Source organism: Carettochelys insculpta, chromosome 23 (assembly GCF_033958435.1).
Source record: "Carettochelys insculpta isolate YL-2023 chromosome 23, ASM3395843v1, whole genome shotgun sequence".
In the NCBI taxonomy this organism is placed as follows: domain Eukaryota; kingdom Metazoa; phylum Chordata; order Testudines; family Carettochelyidae; genus Carettochelys; species Carettochelys insculpta.
In genome coordinates, this window is record NC_134159.1 from 15,538,704 (window position 1) to 15,558,107 (window position 19,404).

General features: G+C 52.2%; 1 protein-coding gene across 1 annotated transcript; it reads left to right on the top strand.

Moving 5' to 3' along the window:
- The first annotated feature begins 1,111 nt into the window (after nucleotides 1-1,111).
- Nucleotides 1,112-12,999, top strand: TAS1R3 (taste 1 receptor member 3). Its single transcript, XM_075017976.1, has 6 exons — nucleotides 1,112-1,290; nucleotides 3,047-3,347; nucleotides 5,865-6,641; nucleotides 8,486-8,689; nucleotides 10,942-11,062; nucleotides 12,041-12,999. Exons 1-6 carry the CDS (start codon nucleotides 1,112-1,114, stop codon nucleotides 12,997-12,999), a joined length of 2,541 nt encoding a protein of 846 aa, XP_074874077.1.
- Nucleotides 13,000-19,404: the final 6,405 nt, after the last annotated feature.

Below are 19,404 nucleotides of genomic sequence, written 5' to 3' on the forward strand. Positions count from 1 at the left end.
GTTCATAAGTGCCGGGGCCCCCTGAAAGGATGAGCAAAACAAATAATCATCAAGCCAAGTACCTATTATTGCTTGTCACTTTTGGAAAATCTTAGCCTGCTAGTATAAGGCCACCACCATGGTATTCGGGTGTGGTACCCAAATAGAAAACAACACACAGTGGGCATCATTAGGGAAAGCAAATACAGGTTGAACCTGTCTAGTCCAGCACTCTCCCATCTGGCAACATCCATAATATGGCATGATGTTAGTTCAATGGATACCACCTATCACGGGTGTGGCCAAGTTTCCCACGGTCCCATAAAGTTTGTTTCCAGCCACCAGCCCTGGCTCTCAGTGCTCTGGGCTGGTATTTAGCTCTAATTTACCCCAAATGTCCTCTCAGTACCCAGGAAGCAGTGGAAGTGTTTGTAATGCTGCTAGACAATACTGACCTCCTGTGGTTTGGCAAATTCTTTCGTTCGGCACCGGTCAGGTCCCGAGGATGCTGGATGAGAGAGGTTCAACCAGTATTTTATTCTACTGAAAGGCCAGACCCTGCCCGTGCACAGCACTTCCCACCAACCTTCAATTAGGCCTATATATAAAAGCACCACCTCCATGTGGAGACACTGGGTAAGATGATCTGCAGTCATTGAGAGCTGTTGACACAAGGCGACACACAACTCCAGGTGTCTCAGACATTTGCAAACAGGAGACAGTTTTTGCAAACGCCTCTCCATAAAAGAGGTCATGTAAAGCAACTTTATTCAAATCAGATCATCTGCAGGGCTTGGGCTCAATCCTGCATACCTCCCTCAGGCAAAATTACATCTCACTCACTGGACACACCGGGCCTGAATACAGGCACTGGCCGCTCATGAACGAAGGGAGCCAGGATCAACCCTTGGGTTTGCAGAAGAGCTCACACATAGGTCACTGCTTTATATTTGACTACTGAAGACCAAACACAAAGTTAGCTATGAGATGTATTTTGCTAAACAAATACAACCACGTTGGTCTCACCTCTTTTAATCCCATTTGACAGGAGGTTTTTTTGAGACCTGCCAACTCAAAGCTTTTCATTAACTTTTAAAAATTTCCCAGGACGCAGCTCTGACCCAGCAAAGCCATGGCTAGACTCCTGCTGCTGTATCTGAGCTTCGGCTACTCGGCGGTCCACAGCCGCACATGCATGTCAGCTCAGTTTACAAAGCCTGGCGATTATACCCTGGGAGGCTTATTCCCTTTAACGATGAACATCATGAACCTGAGCAATCGAGTGGAGCCCACAGTTGTTGTGTGTGAAAGGTAAGAAGGGAGCTGTCAGAGGTACCAGCCTAATTGGCCCGGAGTGCCTTTGGTCACCCCAGCAGGGAGGGAGAGGGGAACAGTCTTTTATGTAGCAAATAATACGATGTCTTAGTCACAGAAGATGACATTCAGGGCGAGTTAGGAAGAAAGCACGCTATGGTACCAGGCATGAGGCAGCACCAAGGCGTTGCCATGGCGATGGCTGGGGTTGGGATGGGAAATCTTCGGAACTCTCCTGCTGAGAGGCTCCAGACTGCAAATTTTTGAGACCTGCCAGCAAATTTCCCAGACACTTGGATTTCCATGTGTCATTGGGTCCTTGCAACATCACATGCTCCTGTCTCCTCCCTGCACCCATCTGGATCAGTGATTTGAACAGCACTGCCCGTCTGGCTGTTAAAATAGAATGGAGTTTCCTGAGTCTGCCATGATGATTTCCATCTTTTGGGGTTTCAGACAGAACTGTATGTGTGCACTGTACTCTGATAAGTCACTCGTAGATAAATCGACCCCAGCTACACAGTTGCTGTAGGTGGAATTGCATATCTGTGGTCGACTTTAAGGTCGAGTGTAGACCTGGCCTTAGGGCAACTTTCTCCCCTAGTGTAGACCTGCCGTAAGGAAAGCAAGACATAGTTGAGGAGGGAGGGAATTCTTTGTTGGCCAGTGCCTGCTCTGTTAAAGCTTCAGAACAGAGGTTCCCCCAGCCTCTTGTGGAACAGGTGCCGTTTTAAATAAGGAACTACAAACACGGGTGACACTCACGTTTAGCGAAGATTCCACAAGCCCTCATCTCACAACACAAGCAGACCTGGGTGTAGTTCCTTGCATCAGGTGGAAACCACATGCCTCTCAGCAGCGTTGCTGGCTTTGGATGAAATCTGGCCATTCTGGATTACTTTCTGCTTTGAGTCAACTCCCAGGAAGAGCCAGCCTGAGGGGAAGTGAACCTCACATGGCGCAAATGTGTGTGTGTTTGGGGAGGGTGTGCATGGGGGGCAGACTCCACACACCAACACCAGAAAGCAAATCAAGACACACCTTACAGTGTGTGTTTTATCACACTGCAGCTGAATGCTGCAGGCAGGGCTCAGCATGAGCTAGCAAATTCACTTGTCTTGCACAGGTATACTGGCACTTCAAAGTTCTTTGGTGAAAGTTTTATAGGGATTATATAAACTGCCAACACTACCAGCTCATACACCCACAATGGTGGTATGTAAACAGCCTTCCATTGGTGGGGAATGACAAAAAGCCCTTCTTGTGCTACTCAGGGTCTGACTCCTGTAAAGGACAGACCTGAAGTCAACAGAATGCTCCACAAATAATAGCAAGGGCTGGTAGTTAACATAGGGAGTCAAGAGCACTGGGTTTGAATCCTCTCTGTTCCAGACCTCCTGTGTGACACAGGGTGAATCAACTCCCCTCTGTGGACTTTAGTTTCCTCACTTGTAAAATGCAGATAATATGTTTACCTACCACGCAATCAGACTGTGAAGTGGAATTCATTAGTGCTTGGAGATCTTCAGGCAGAAGGTGCAAAGTATTACAGGGGTCCTAGTTCCTGGAAAGCTTCTCTGATCACTGTCATTGCCCGGAGAACACAGCTGTGCTAGAGGCAGGCTCGACTATCATTCCACTCATCTGTACTAATGCACAGCTGCCGAGAGATTAAAGAGCATAGCATAAATTCATCCCTATTGCAACTGCGCTCAGTTCTGGGTCCCTGCTTTGCCATTTTCTGTACCTGCAGGTTATACACTACTGGCCTGATATGGGCTCTAGGGATGAAGTTTGCCATAGAAAAAATCAACAACTCCACTTCCCTCCTCCCGGGAATAGAACTGGGCTATGACATCCACGACACCTGTTTAGAGCCAGTGGTGACCATACAGTCCAGCTTGTTGTTCCTCACCCAGAAGGGCAGCACAGGGATCAAAGTTCTGTGCAACTACACCGACTATCAGACCCAAGTAACAGCTGTGATTGGCCCATATGTGTCCGACCTCGCGCTGATTACAGCTAAGCTCTTCGGCTTCTTTCTCCTCCCACAGGTAAGTCTCTGGAGAAACAAGGCTTTTGCTTTATATGGGTTTGGACCAGTGATGATGAGAGGCAGGAGTGTCTAGTGGTTAGAAAGTTAGCCTGGGCCTTGGGAGAGCTGGATGCAATCCCTGAGCTGCACCGACACAGGTGTGTCACCGACGGTACATCTGCACATACCAGGCGATTGACCCGGTCGGGGCGTTCAGTTTCGTGCACGTAGAGCGGATGCGTGAAATCAAACTATCAGGGCTTGAGAGTCCATCCCTGTACTCCTCGTTGTCGGGACGAGTGAGGGAGGTGGACAGAGAGTTTCTCCTGCCGACCTGCCTCTGTGAGGATGGCCAGGTAAGTCGATCCTAGGCTGCTGCTACACTACCATTCTCCTTTCGGAGGTGCCATGGTAATGAGGCCATTTGAAGCAGGCTAATGAGGTGCTAACGTGCATATTTAGAACCTCATTAACATAACGGCAAACAGACTTCGAATTGCAGATTGACAGTATAGATGGGGTCAGCATCAAAACAAGCGCACCGCTTTGACATTCCCTCACTCCCACAGAACTAGATCAGAGTAAGGGAATATAGAAGCAGCGCACTTAGTTCGAAGCTGCCCCCATCTTTACTGTGAAGCTGCAATGCAAAGTCTGTTCACACAGCCGCCATTACACTAATGAGGCACTGAATATGCACATTAGCACCTCATTTGCTTGCTTCGAATTGCCTCCTTACCGTGGCACCTCCGACGGGAGAATGGTAGTGTAGCAGCAGCCCTAGGTACATCAATCCCAGCTATGGGATTGTTGTAGCTGGAATTGCATATCTAGGATTGACTTTCAGGTCTAGCATAGACCTGGCAGTTGCTATGCCTCTCAGTCACCTATGTGTAAAATGGGGCCTGCTTCCTAGAGCTGGTGTGTGGATAAGCACCCTGGTGGCTGTATGGGACTCAGACTTGCCCTGACGGGGGATGGCAATGACCAGTGATGGCAATTTATAGACCAGGGAAGGTCACAGACTGGGAGACTGCAGGCATTAGAATGACAACTGATCTACTTCCTTCATTCTTAGGCCAGGTCTCAGAGGGGTAGCGGTGTTAGTCTGTACCTGCAAAAACAATGAGGCACCTTAGAGACAAACAGACTGACTTGGGCATAAGCTTTCGTGCACACTGGGGGTTTGCCCACAAAAGCTTATGCCCAGATCTGGCTATGTCTATGCTAGGAAAAATAAGTTGATTACAGATATGTCAGTTGTAGCTATGCAGTTGCTGGAGCTAGAATTGCATATCTGCAACCTGCTTTTTTGGCTGCCCCCCACAGAAAAAGGTTGACGGGAGAGTTTGTTCTGTCGACCTCCCTTACTCCCTGCATCGCACAAGGAGCACAGAGGTCGACTGCTGATCCTTGATAGGTCAATTTTGCATGTCTCCACTAGGCACGCAAAATCCACCCCCAGAAGTTCACCCCTGAGCCAGTGGAGCTTCCTGGGAAGTGTAGACATAGGCTCAATCGGTTCATTTTTAAAGTGCCACAGGGCTCCCTCTGATGCCTTACCCCAAACCTGTCCCTTAGGGACCCTGTGACAGAGGTCATTGGGCTGAGACAAGCCAGAATAGATGACGCTGGCTCCAAATGCTCTCCGATACCAGCTTTGCTCTCAAAGCTACATCTGTACTGCAGCTGGAGATGGACGTTCCGTCTTGGGCAGATTTACGCACACCAGCTGTATCTGAGCTAGAGCATTAGAAACAGCAGCACAGTCAGGGCTGAGCAGGTAGCAGGGCAGTCTGGCCTCTCTGAAACAATCCCACCCAATGTCCCAGATATGTATTCGGGATGGGCAGCCTGTCCCGCAGCCTGGACACAGTGTCTGCAGGGCTGTTTTCAGCACACGAGCTCAAGGAGCTAGCACGGGTGTAACTCACACAATTTCTTGTGGTTTACTGTCCCATGTAGTGGCACTTAGGCCTCTCACAGCGAGAAAGAGCAAGTCTCCCTTCCCACCTTAGCTGAGAGCCAACTGGCTCTGAGCTCCTGCACTAAGCTTCAGAGGACCCAAGTTTGGTTCCACATGTTGGTGTTACAAGGGTGGGTCTGCCTCAGATAGAAATCACACCTCAAGGCAGGCGAGGTACTATTGTTTATTGGACCTATGTCTGTTGGTGAGAGAGTCAAGCTGAGCTCTGAGTGGCTCGAAAGCTTGTCTCTGTCACCGGCTGTTGTTAGTAAGTTTTACACCCCTTTATCCCCCCACCTTCACTGATATCCTGGGACTGACACAACCATAACTGCCTACCTCCAATAGGGTTAGCAGATTTGATCTTTCAAAAAAGGGGACACCCCTGAGAGGGAGTGTAGTTGTATCAGTAGCTACTCCCCCTCCCCCGGGTGTATTAGTGTGTTATCGTACAGTAATACAACACGAGTGAGCAGCTAGAGATATGCTCCTCCGCAGGGGTGCCCTCTTTTTCATATGGTCTAGTGCAGCCCTGTTCTGACACACGACTGGTCTGTCCCCCATTTCAAGGTCAGCTACGGTGCCACTAGTGAGAAACTCAGCCAGGAAGATTATTACCCGTCCTTTTTCCGGACAGTCCCCAGTGACATGAAGCAATCGGAAGCCCTGGTGCAGCTGCTGGACAAGTTTGACTGGAACTGGATCGCGGCCCTCGGGAGCGAGGATGAATATGGCCGTGAAGGACTAAGTTCCTTTTCCACTTTGGCCACAGAGCAGGGTATCTGCATAGCCTATGAGGCCTTGATTCCTGCTGACCCCTCCGCGCAAGATCTCAGGAAACTGGAGAAAATCATCAAGAACATCAATGAGACGCAGGTGAATGTGATTGTCCTCTTCTCTGTGGACAGGCCAGTGAAGGCCCTGCTGGAACTGTGGCTCAGTCATGGTTTGAGCCCGAAGGTCTGGGTGGCCACGGAAGCATGGGCGATGTCTGATATAGTCACCGCCATCCCTAACATCCACACCATTGGGACAGTCATCGGGTTTACCATCAAGGGAGGCCACGTCCCTGGCTTTCAGGACTATGTCACAGACCTCTTCGCCTCTGTCCAGCAGAAGAGTTTCTGCCAGGCTGCCCAGCAGCCCAGCAATGATACCGACGCTGCAGTGCTAGGCCCGCAGTGTGAGCAATGCAATGACGTCTCCCTGCAGAATGTCTCTCACTTGCTGGAGCACCAGCAGGTCTATACGGTGTATGTAGCCGTGTACAGCATGGCCCATGCGCTGCACCAGGCCCTGGGGTGCATGGAGAGAGCGTGCCCAAAAGTGACCATCAAATCCTGGCAGGTAAGTGAGAGCTGGACTCTCGGCAGTTTTTCAGCTATTCTCCCCCGCCCCCTGCAACCACCACCGCTGCCTTTTCAAATGCTAACATAGAGGTCTCTGGCTGCCTCCCAATATGAGCCCATCATCTGAGCCACGTGGATCAAATCCTCGATTCAAACATCCAAATTCCCACAGCAGCTCAGAGAACCATAGCACACTAGAACTGGCAGGGACCACGAGAGGTCATTGAGTCCAGTCCCCTGCCCTCCCAGCAGGACCAGCACCGTCTAGAGCAGCCTGGGTGCCACGAGGGGTACGTGAGCTGATTTTCTTTGGCCTGCGAGGTGGGAGCTCAGCCCAGCCCTACTCCCTGATGCAGCAGGGAGCTTGCTCAAAGCCAGGCCGCCTGTGGATCAGTAAAAGACCAGAAAGCTAATGCTACCAACCACCCCTCAATGGTAAAGTGCTGTATCTTCATTTATTTATTAATTAAGCTGTTGTACATAGGACTAAGGGTGACTTTAAAGTTTATCACTAGCACTCGGCCCGTCCATAGGGGTCAACAAGCCAAATTTTGGCACTCCGCCTCAGAAAGGTTGCTGACCCCCTGATCTTGAGTCTCATCATGTCATTGGCCCGTGAGATCCAATTTTCTGCTCTGGCGGTGGCCAAGATGTGGTCTGGGAATCCAGCCACCTGGATTCTATTCCCAACGCCGTCCCTGGCCTTCTGGCTGACTTCCAAGCAAGTTACTTGCCTTCTATGTGCCTCAGTTTCCCACAGCTATAAACTGGGAGAGTGACAGCCTGAGGTCTTCCTATGGCTAGTGCCACATATGAACCAAGTATTTATTAATACAAACCCACCCTGCATGAAAGGGCCATTAAACACACAGCTGGCCAATCAGAAAATGATACCCAGCCCACTGCCACACTCAGAGTGGGCCTGTCTCTACTGCGCTAGAAAACCAGGGTAGTAAAACTTAAGTCAGCAGACAATGGGTTTGCTTATCCTGGGCTTAAGTGTCTATGCTCCAGGCCCACTGACGGGAAAGAGGCCAATGGTCCCTGGGCCCAGCATTTCGAAGGGGGCTGCCGCTGCAGCAGAAGCTCTGGGCCCCTTTGAAAGGCGGCAGAGTGCTGCGTGCCTCTCTGTGGGCAGCTCAGGGAGAACATGGGGGAGGACAAGACTGACTGTCTTATGCCCTGTCCCATCTGCCTTTGGCCCCACCTCATCTGGGGCAGAGAGCCAGGCCCTCCTGCCATCACATCGCTGCACCTGTGGGGCCTCACAACACCGCTGCTACATTCACTGGTAATTCCAAGCACCCTCCCGAAAGGTGGCCACTCTAAGCCTTTGTCTGCGGAGCACTGTGGGAAACCGCGACGGTCCACCACATGGCCCATGGGAATGTGGAATACGCTTGGCAGTCTTCAAGGAGATGAGTGAAATGGGTCTGTGTCTACCTTACAAAGCACTATGGCCTGAAGCCCGGCCCCTGCTCTGTACCCAGGGAGCCCAGCCCTGGGTTAGCGTGGTGTGTGTGTAGGCACAGTCTGAGCCCAGGGCTCCCATGGCAGTGTAGCTGCACTGCAGGCATGGCGGGAACTTTAGCAGAAGTGCCTGAGTTAGCTTGAATCCACTTTGCTTGGGTCCCCTGGCAACAGCAGCGGTTGGACAAACCCACCCCAAGCCCTGAGTACTTACCGGTGGGGTTAGCCTGATGCTCTTTTAGTGACCGCATGAGTCTGAGCACATCTGCTCGGGCTGCAACCACTCCAGTGACATGCCCTCTAGCTGGGAGCTTGTGGCAAAATCTCTCAGCCTGCCATGAATGACCGGGCTGTCTCCCCTCTGCCCTGCAGCTGCTGGAGGTCATGAAAACGCTTCAGTTCACCCTTGACAACCAGTCCTTCCAGATGGATGGCTGCCACAGCATGAACCACGGCTACGACGTCGTGGTCTGGAGCCGGCAGCCAGGCGGCCTCCAGTACATACCCGTCGGAGACTACTGGGAGTCCTTACAACTCAACACCGCCCAGATTCGCTTTCACACCGTGGATAACCAGGTGAGGGCAAAGGCTCTGCCGGCCACTACCACAAGGCAACAGAGCTTCACCTCTTCCCCAGCTCTCTTACTGTGGCCTCTCAGGGCCTTACAGCTTCAGAAGCTCTTCCAGATCCCCTGCTATGCGAGCTATAGGCGGTTCCCCCTTAGCACTATAGGTCCTCAGACACAGAGCTCTGGGTCTATCCAGTAAGGCAGTGCTCTCCAATCGGTGTGCCGTGAAGCAGTGCTTTGTGTGCCTCACAGCCGTGCTGTCCACTGCTCTGCGCACGTACTCCACTGCTTGGTGGGAGAAGCGTGTGACAGCCGTAGTGGCAGCTCTGGAGCAGTGGTGGGTAGCAGCTCTGGTGAGTTGCCAGCATCTAGTTACAGCAGGGGGCAAGACCAGGAGTGCCTGGCTCTGGAGGAGGCGTGGGGGGATTGGGTTATAGCATGGGGGTGCCTGGCTCTGGGGGAGGCGTGGGAGATTGGGTTATAGCATGGGGGTGCCTGGCTCTGGGGGAGGCGTGGGGGTATTGGGTTATAGCATGGGGGCGCCTGGCTCTGGGGGAGGCGTGGGAGATTGGGTTATAGCATGGGGGTGCCTGGCTCTGGGGGAGGCGTGGGGAGATTGGGTTATAGCATGGGGGTGCCTGGCTCTGGGGGAGGCGTGGGAGATTGGGTTATAGCATGGGGGTGCCTGGCTCTGGGGGAGGCGTGGGGGAATTGGGTTATAGCATGGGGGCGCCTGGCTCTGGGGGAGGCGTGGGAGATTGGGTTATAGCATGGGGGTGCCTGGCTCGTGGGGGGATTGGGTTATAGCATGGGGGTGCCTGGCTCTGGGGGAGGCGTGGGAGGACTGGATTATAGCATGGGGGTGCCTGGCTCTGGGGGAGGCGTGGGGGGATTGGGTTATAGCATGGGGGCGCCTGGCTCTGGGGGAGGCGTGGGAGATTGGGTTATAGCATGGGGGTGCCTGGCTCTGGGGGAGGCGTGGGGAGATTGGGTTATAGCATGGGGGTGCCTGGCTCTGGGGGAGGCGTGGGAGATTGGGTTATAGCATGGGGGTGCCTGGCTCTGGGGGAGGCGTGGGGGGATTGGGTTATAGCATGGGGGCGCCTGGCTCTGGGGGAGGCGTGGGAGATTGGGTTATAGCATGGGGGTGCCTGGCTCGTGGGGGGATTGGGTTATAGCATGGGGGTGCCTGGCTCTGGGGGAGGCGTGGGAGGACTGGATTATAGCATGGGGGTGCCTGGCTCTGGGGGAGGCGTGGGAGATTGGATTATAGCATGGGGGTGCCTGGCTCTGGGGGAGGCGTGGGGGGATTGGGTTATAGCATGGGGGTGCCTGCCTCTGGGGGAGGCGTGGGAGATTGGATTATAGCATGGGGGTGCCTGGCTCTGGGGGAGGCGTGGGGGGATTGGGTTATAGCATGGGGGTGCCTGGCTCTGGGGGAGGCGTGGGGGGATTGGGTTATAGCATGGGGGTGCCTGGCTCGTGGGGGGATTGCGTTATAGCATGGGGGTGCCTGGCTCTGGGGGAGGCGTGGGAGGACTGGGTTATAGCATGGGGGTGCCTGGCTCTGGGGGAGGCGTGGGAGATTGGATTATAGCATGGGGGTGCCTGGCTCTGGGGGAGGCGTGGGGGGATTGGGTTATTGCATGGGGGTGCCTGGCTCTGGGGGAGGCGTGGGAGATTGGATTATAGCATGGGGGTGCCTGGCTCTGGGACAGGCGTGGGAGATTGGATTATAGCATGGGGGTGCCTGGCTCTGGGGGAGGCGTGGGGGGGATTGGGTTATAGCATGGGGGTGCCTGGCTCTGGGAGAGGCGTGGGAGATTGGATTATAGCATGGGGGTGCCTGGCTCTGGGCGATTGGGTTAGAGTGGGGAGCTGGGGGTGCCTGTGTAACTCACACACCCATGTGTGATTAACTGTCCCATGTATTGGTACCTAGTCCATATCCCAAAGAAAGAATGAGTGTCCTCTACAGCCTAAGATGAGAACCAGCTGGCTTTTAGCTCATGCTGTAGAGGCGCCTGCATTAAGCTCCGGAGGGTGTTGGCTCGAGTCTGCCTGTGGGCAGCTACACCGGGCTCTGAGGGGGAGGCTTGGGTTATACATACTGGGTGTGCCATGAAATGATGAGTGCTGAAGTGTGCCACAAGGTGATGAAGGTTGCTGAGCTCTGCAGTAAGGCCCAGCGATGCCCACACTCAACCAGCTGTTTCAGTGATCCGCTGCTGAATGTCGGTGGCCTTGTTGCCCTTCCAGAAGCCTGTGTCCACCTGCTTTCAGCACTGTGAGTCAGGGCAGATTAAGCGAGTGAAAGGGTTCCACCTGTGCTGCTACGACTGTATCGACTGTGGAGAAAACACCTACCAGAGCGCCAAAGGTGAGGCTTGGGAAAGGCAGCTATCCGAATAGCCCCTCGCCCAGCTGGCCACTGGCTGTACAGCTATGCAGCTTCCCAGAGCCTGTAAGGAGAATTGGTGGCCAAATGTGGGCTGCTCTTCTGAGACTGCATGGAGAAGGGACAAAGTTGGCTTGAAGCGATTCATGCCCATTCAGATGCTGGCTGAGTGCTTCCCTCACCATAAGTTAAAGCAACCCCAGGGTGGCTCTAATTTACCCTTTAAAGGGCCCAATCACAGCCCCAGATTTCTACAGAGGCATGCGCTGCACACACCCCCCTCCCACATCTTGGCCTGCTCTTACTGTACCTCATACACATTGAATAGGCCAAGGTTAACTATGCCAGTCCCAAGGTGGAGAAATTTGCTCTCCCCTCCCCTATTTTTGCAGTCCCTGTACACAGCTTGAGTGGCACGTAGGGTCCAGCATGGAGAGATGGGGGAGGGGAAGGTGAGACCTTTTTCACTTGCATTTGCTCACCTAGTGGTCTGGCCAGTGCGGAATTGTTCCCATAATATACACTCTAGTGCTTGGTCCAGCATCCTTTTGAAGGGCTGCAAGAACATCCCATGTAGCATCAAAGCAGGGGGAGTGGGCCCATGTGACAGGATGGGATGCCTTTTAGTTTTGTAAGAGGGTGAAAATATCATTGTGGCAAATTTCAAGGGTCTTTTGGAAGCAGGGGCTCCTGCCAGGGGAAGGGAGCAGAAGCAGCAAAGCAGGGGCTTGTTTGGGGGTGAGGGGGGGTAGAAGCCTGGCTCTGGGGACCCCGAATACACTTGCCAGTTTCTGGGATGGCACTTTGAACCCAGGGACTGTAGGAGCTGAACTGGCCGCTCCATTTGTCCATGGCGGTGGTCTGCTGTCACATGGCCTGCACCAGCCTCCTTACAGCCTAGACAGACGGGGTTCACCGCTCCACCTCGTCTCACGCCCCCCTCTCATTGGTGGCTTCCAGAGGCCTTGTTTTGTTCGGCGTGCCCAGAACATCAGTGGTCGCCGGTTCGCAGCACCCAGTGTTACGACCGCAGCGAGAGGTACCTCTTCTGGGATGAGCCGCTCATCATCGGCTTGCTGGTCCTGATGGTCTTCATCATGGTGCTGACCATCCTGGTCACTGGGCTCTTCATTAAGCACCTCAACACGCCCATGGTGCAGGCATCTGGGGGCAGCAGGAGCATCTTTGCCCTGATCAGCCTCCTGCTGATGTGTCTGAGCTTGTGCCTCCATATCGGCAAGCCCACCACGGTCAGCTGCAGCATCCAGCAGCCCTTCTACGCCCTGTGCCTCTGTGGTTGCTTCTCCACCTTCCTTGTCAAGTCGCTGGAGATCGTCCTGCTGACGGAGTTCAAAAGCAGCCCTGAAAGCTTCCTGCTCTGGCTGACCCAGAAGAGGGCCTGGCTCGTGATTGCCCTTGTCTGCCTGACAGAAAGTCTGCTCTGCTTCTGGTACGTGTATGCAGTTCCATCCCGCCCAGGGAACAACTACAAGCTCCTGAACTCCCAGGTGCTGATCCAGTGTAACATTCAGTCCTGGTTTGCCTTCATTCTGATCCACAGCTACAATGGCGGCCTGGCCTTCGTCTGTTTCCTCTGCACGTTCATGGTGCAGACCCCTGCCAAGAAGTACAACGTTGCCCGGGGGATCACGTTCAGCATGCTGGCCTTTTTCGTGACCTGGATCATTTTCGTCACCACCTACAGCACAGTGGAACCCGTCCAGCAGCCGGCAGCGCAGATCTTTGGGGTGCTGCTGTGCACACTTGGGGTCCTGGCCTCCTATTACATCCCTAAATGTTACATCATCTTGTTTAAGCCCGAATGGAACACGGTGGCCTATTTCCAGAATTACGCCAAAGAGGGGCCCCATGAGGAGGACTCACGCAAGCCAGACCTGTTCTGTGCTGCTGGGAATTAGCACCTGGGAGACAAGTATCAGAGAGTTAGCTGTGTTAGTCTGTAGCTTCGAGAACAACAAAAGGTCTTGGGGCACCTTATAAGGTGCCCCAAGACCTTTTGTTGTTCTCGAAGCACCTGGGAGAGTTTTCAATAGTAGCAAGAAGGGCTTGTTTTGTAATTGTGACCTTGAGCAGTGTTTCTCAGCCAGGGGTACGTGTACCCTTGGGGTACACTGAGGTCTTCCGGAAGTACATCAACTCATCCAGCTATTTGCCTAGTTTTACAACAGGCTGCATAAAAACATTAGTAAAGTCAGCACAGTGTAAGAGTTCAGTCAAACAATCCACTTGTTTCTACTGCTTCATTTGCCTTACACTGAACTGTAAGTACAACATTTCTAGTCCAATGCATTTATTTGATAATAAGATGGCAGAAAGTCAGCGAGTTTTCAGGAGCCGGCTTCTGGGATGTTTTTGAAAGTAAGTCGTTTTTAAAGGAGGTGCAACTTGGTGGTATGCAAAACAAAACTGACACCTGCAAAGGTAGGGCGACCACATTGCCCGATGGCAAATACAGGACACCAGCCTCCAGTGATGGGGAGCTGATGTCCTAGGTCAGGGCACCTTGGCGATGGGGGCAACTGCCCCATGGTGAGGCACTGGAGTGGGAGCTCTGATGAGAGGGAGTGGAGAATCGGGGCTCCACGAGCTCCTGGTGGGGGCGGGGTGGTGCTGAAAATAGGGGCCCTGAAGCCTTCTGGCCTCTTTGGAGAATGGGGTAGCTGCCCATGGAAGACCTTCCCCACAGCAAGAGCTGCTGCCCCACAAGGCACGAATGCTGAAGAACAAGGCAGCCCTCCTCCTTGCAGGGGGGAGATAGCTCAGTGGTTTGAGCATTAGCCTGCTAAACTCAGGGTTGTGGGCTCAATCCTTGAGGGGCCTATTTAGGGGTCTGGGCCCAATAGATTTTAAAAATATAACTTGTCAGGGATAGTGCTTGGTCCTGCCAAGAGGGCAGGGGACTGGGGCCTATGACCTCCCAAGGTCCCTTCCAGCTCTGAGATGTGTATCTCTGTATATTCTTTATCCTGTGGAAGAGCTCACCAGCAGAAGGGACTGCCACCATGGTGTGCTGGGGAGTGGGGCAGCTGCCCCACAGAGGAGGTCCCCTGCAGCAGCAGCTGCCTGCACAGGGCACCAGGGAACTGGGCGGCTGCCTGCAGCAGAGACTGCTGACCTGAGACACCAGGTGCTGGGGAACAAGAGCCCCCCAAAATATGGGACAATTTGCCCAGTTTCTTAAAGTCAGGATGCTTGTGAGACAGCTTAAATAAGGGACTGTCCCAGTAAAAACAGGACAGATGGTCACTGGAAGCAAAGGGTACAGTCATCTGGACAGGTTGAATGGCACTTGTTTCAAGACTTCAGATTACCTTAGGACCATGTTTCTGAACTGGTGGTATGTCCACCTTTGGGGGTATGTGAGAGAAATCCGGGGGGTCGTGAGACCACTGACAAGGCAGAGTGAACTCAGCTCTACAGCCTTAGTGGCTTTAGCAGGTTCAGTTCCTCCTGCCAACAACCAGGATCTGTCAGCTTTACATAATGAATCCAGGAGCTGCAGGCAGAAGACACAAATAGCCATGTAAAATGCACTACCCAGTGGACAGAAGGCGAGAACCTTTCCAGCTCAGATAAGAATATTGCTGGGCTCTGATGCCTGAACTAAAGGAAAATGCCCCAGGTGACCATAGCAGTGGGTCCCATCGCTTCTCGTACCACGAATAAGCAGAAAGAGACATTGCTCAGTCAGTCGCCAGTTAGCGTCAGGCATGCTAAGGTCTGTAGAAGGGTTTCTGCTAATTCTTTCCATCCATGGGTGGAACAATATTTGTTATGTGCACCAAGGCATGTGTGGATATGTACCACCAGTAGAAACACATGCTGCCACTGTGGGTGCTCTGCGAACCAACTGGGCAGCATCTGAATCTCTCCTGGGTGACCACCCAAGTGCTCAGCTTACAGGGAACACTGGTTTGAAGGCTTCTCTGCAGCATCTGTTCCTATCGCACCTAAACAGCTGAGCTAACCCTCACCAGACCCTCAAGAGATTTCCAGGATTTCCTGCTTCTGGTGAGCGCAGAACTAAAAGCCTGCTTCTCTGGTGCTATTTCTGTACATCCATTCCCAGTCCTGTCCCAAGTGTAGAAACGCAGCAGGGATGATCGAAATGAAGAGAACCAGAGGGTGAGGAAGGAGAGAACCAGAAGCAGCAGCTGCTCAGTGCCCCGCTTGTCTGAAGGAGGTGAGTTTCAGCTTGCAAAGAAAAGTTAGGGAGACAAACTGTTAGGGCCCAGGAACTGCCAAGTACACATATATAGATCTTACCACTCTCCAAACATGTACCACAAGCAGCATGAAGGAGGGAAAGAATCCACTGCAGTGCCTCTGTGTTCTGCTAGGGTGAGATCCAAACAGAATCATATGCAGGACCACCGCAAGGATCAGTTCTTCCAGTTCCTGCAACTAGTTGAGCAGCTGGAGTTTGCATTCATTTTCTGTTCTCCTGGATGCCTCTTGGTATATTGTTTCTCTGCCCCAGCACATGTTTGCTGGGCAATCTGGCAGGTGTGTACCCAAGGCTAGTGTAATAGGATTTCTACATGTTTCTGTGTTCATTAAAGTAATGTGCCCAAGACGTTCCACAGCCCTGTGGAAGTTACAAGGAATGGAATTATTTCACAGTGTCAATCAGCTGTGAGCCAAAGTTGGCTATTAAGTTCTAGTAGCCACCGCCATCTTTGACACGCGATGAGACCCACAAAGATTCTTGGATCCATCTCAGACCATTATAGAGTATTTCATGCTGGAATCTATCATTTCTTCATGCTGCCTTTGGCGTGAAAAATGAGGGTGGCTCCAGTCAAGTCTATGGCCAAGTTATCTCAGGTTCTCGGAGAATTACCAGTGTGGCCTTGGGTTGGGCAACATGAGTGTGCCCTTGATTCCACCTTGAGGAATCCCTGGAAGGAGGGCAAAGGCCCTGGGAGGGGGAAGAGAAGACCGAACAAGAGTAGGTCAGACCTGAAATGGGGGGAAATGGAAGAACTGGAACAAGAGTTTAGATAGTTTAGATGGTTTAGATAGTACTTGGTCCTGCCACTGGGGCAGGGGGCTGGACTCGATGGCCTCTCGAGGTCCCTTCCAGTCCTAGTGTTCTATGATTCTGTGAAGAGAGAATAATTTTACTGCTCATTGCCATAGGGTATGGAACTAGGGATACTGACGATGCAACCCCAGCCCTAGCTTTGAAGTAATTTTCTTTATATACACAAGAGTTACAGTTTGGCACTTAGCATTTCCGCTATACGAATTGTTCCTGCACCCCTGCTTATAACCGATAGACAGCACTGCTGGAATCCTATCAGAGAATTCTGGTACCATGCTTTCAAGAAAGATGTGGACAAATTGGAGAAGGTTCAGAGAAGAGCAACAAGAATGATTCAAGGTCTAGAAAACATGAGCTATGAGGGAAGACTGAAAGAACTGGGGGCTGGTTTCATTTAGAAAAAAGAAGGCTGAGAGGGGACATCATGGCGGTTTTCAAGTACCTTAAAGAGGTTTACAAGGAGGAGGGACAAAAATTGTTCTTGGCCTTTGATGATAGGACAAGGAGCAATGGGTTTAATCTGCAGCAAGGGAGGTTTAGGGTGAGCATTAGGAAAAACTTCCTACCTGTCAGGATGGTTAAACACTGTAATAAACTGCCTTGGAAGGTTGTGGAATCTCCATCACTGGAGATAGTTAAGAGCAGGCTAGACAGACATCTATCAGGGATGGCCACTCTAGATGGTACTTGGTCCTGCCATGAGGGCAGGGGACTGGGCTCAATGACCTCTTGAGGTCCTTTCCAGTTCCAGTGTTCTGTGATTCTATGCTTCCTGTTACCACACAAATCTTCTCCATGATCCTTCAGGGCACAGGTAAGAGTGTGCTAGTTCTTATTTATATCTCTATCTGCCACTCCATAGATTTGCCCTGAAGCTGATGGAAACCACATTTATATCTCATTTAAGGGGAATCTCTGGCACAATATAAGGAACATATCAAGCATCCAAATTTTCTCTCGTTGATTTTTTGCCAAGCTGCCTTTGCAAAGAAAATGGAGATGAAGTGAAAATAGCAAATGCAAATCTTGCCATCCCGAACTGGAGGAAAATGTTCCCATGGCTTCTGCAAACATGCAAAGTAGCAGCCAACAGGGACCCATTCTTCACTCAGAAGCACGGCTTGCACTGGGATACAAGAGCAAAATCATCATTGCAGATTATGATTTACATGTAAAACCCCCTCACCTGTTTGTAAAACAGACACAGTAGTTGTCCAATCAAATCAGAGCAGAGGCTCGTCCAGTTCAGCATCCTGCCACCCACCATGATGAATAGTAGCTGTGTCAGAAAAGGGGTAGGAAACCCGGTAAGAAACACTTAAGCCAGGTCTATGCTAGGCAATGCAGTTGATTTCAGATATGCAATTCTAGCTATGGCAATTGCACAGTTAAAATTGATGTATCTGAAATTGACTTACCCAACTGTCTTCCCTGAGGGAGGTCGATGGGAGCGTTTCACCTGCTGACCTCCCTTACTCTTTGTGATAACAAGGAGCACAGGGGTTGACTGCCAACCCTAGACAGTTCATGCATCTCTACCAGGTGCATGAAATCAAACTCCAGAAGATCAATCCTCATGTAAATGCCGATTCCCACGGCCCGTATAGTCCAAATCTTCCTGCGGGTCCTCTAGTTGGCAATCAGTTAACAAAATGAAATGGTTCACAGACAGCATCGGAGCAGATGTTTTAGAACTTCCAGGGTCCCAGGGCCTGATCCTGGCTCCCACTGGAGAAAAGGGTGAAATGCCCACCAACTCCAAAGGAACGGGCCCAAGCCACTGAGCGAGCCAGGAAGGACACCGACCAACCAACTGGAGACTGGCTTTTGCGGAGTGGCAATGAGACTGACGAAACCAAGCCAGGCTGCTCCAGAAGCACTCAGAAGTCTGTTGTTCCGGCCATCCAATGACTGGTGCACTTGTGCTCTGGGTGATTTAATTATTATTTGTTCTTTCACACTGAGTGGCACTTTTGTTTTGGCCTATTGTAGGTGACAGGGATGGAGACACAGGTCGGCTGCCATTTGAGTCATGTCCCTAAGGGTTACTGCACTCTGCTGAATAGAGGCTGCTATACTCGCTCTACCTGAGTCTTCTCTTAGATCAGTGGTTCCCAAACTTTTCAGCACCATGACCCCTTTTGATTTTTGTGAAACCCTCCTGCCCCCACCTCTTCTTTATCATCATCCAACCTCAACCTCAAAAATTCAATTCATAATTTAAAACAAACACAAAAACTTGATACAAAAATGTTATTTAAAAAGAAAAAAAAGTACAAATAATTTTTCTTGGCCCCTTGTGGGTGCCTAGGGCAGCCCCAGCTGGCCATCTGCCTGAGCCCTGTGCTGCCAGAGCCACTTGACTGAGACCCGTGCTGCTGGGGCCACCCACCCACCCTCTCGCATGCTGCCGGGGCCCCACACTGCTGAGACCAGCCTCCCACCTAAGCCCAAGCTCCCAGGGCCAGCCACCTGCCTGCTAGCCCAAGGCAGCCGAGCCCTGTGCTGCCAGGGCCAGCCCCCCAACCAAGCCCTGTGCTGCTGGGGCCAGCCACCCACTGGCCCAACCCTCCCAAGCCCCACAATGCCAGGGCCAGCTGCCCAAGCCCCATGAGCCCCCTTACTCTTGCCCCTCCCCTCTCCCAAAGCCAGGCACCACAAGCCCCCTACTCTTACCCCATCCCCTTCTCCCAAGCCAGGCACCCCTAGTCCCCCATCTAACCCCATCCTCCTTCCCCATCCCTCCCCAGCCCACATTCACGCCCCTTTGCAGGAGGCAGCTAGCTCATGTGAGGTTTTGCTGGCTGCCTGCTTTCTATAGAGGCTGCACCGGGTCACCCATGTAAAATGGCAGGGGCTGAGAGCTGGAAGCAAAGGCCGGCTTTTTCTTTGGGTGGGTGGAATGACGGGGGGCTGGATCACCTCGGAGCCCTCCTGGAATTTCTGCATTCCCCCCAGTTTGGGAAATCACACATTAGAAGGGTCAAGTCCCTCCAGCGGACAGAGGAAGAGCTTTCTCATTCACTTCTCAGATTTACAGCTCAGACAGCTCGCTCCAACCTGGGCCCATTAGTCAGAGCACCCTGGTCCACCTAGCACAAAACATCCCACCGTCTGTAATGCGCTCCTTGTCCTCATACAAGTTCTGCTCCGTTCCTTCCCAAAGGCAGGATCAGGCTGGAGGAGGAGATATGCTAATTAATTCAGCCTCCTCTCTTGTGACGAGACAAGCACGCTTTCTGCACAAGTGCATTGG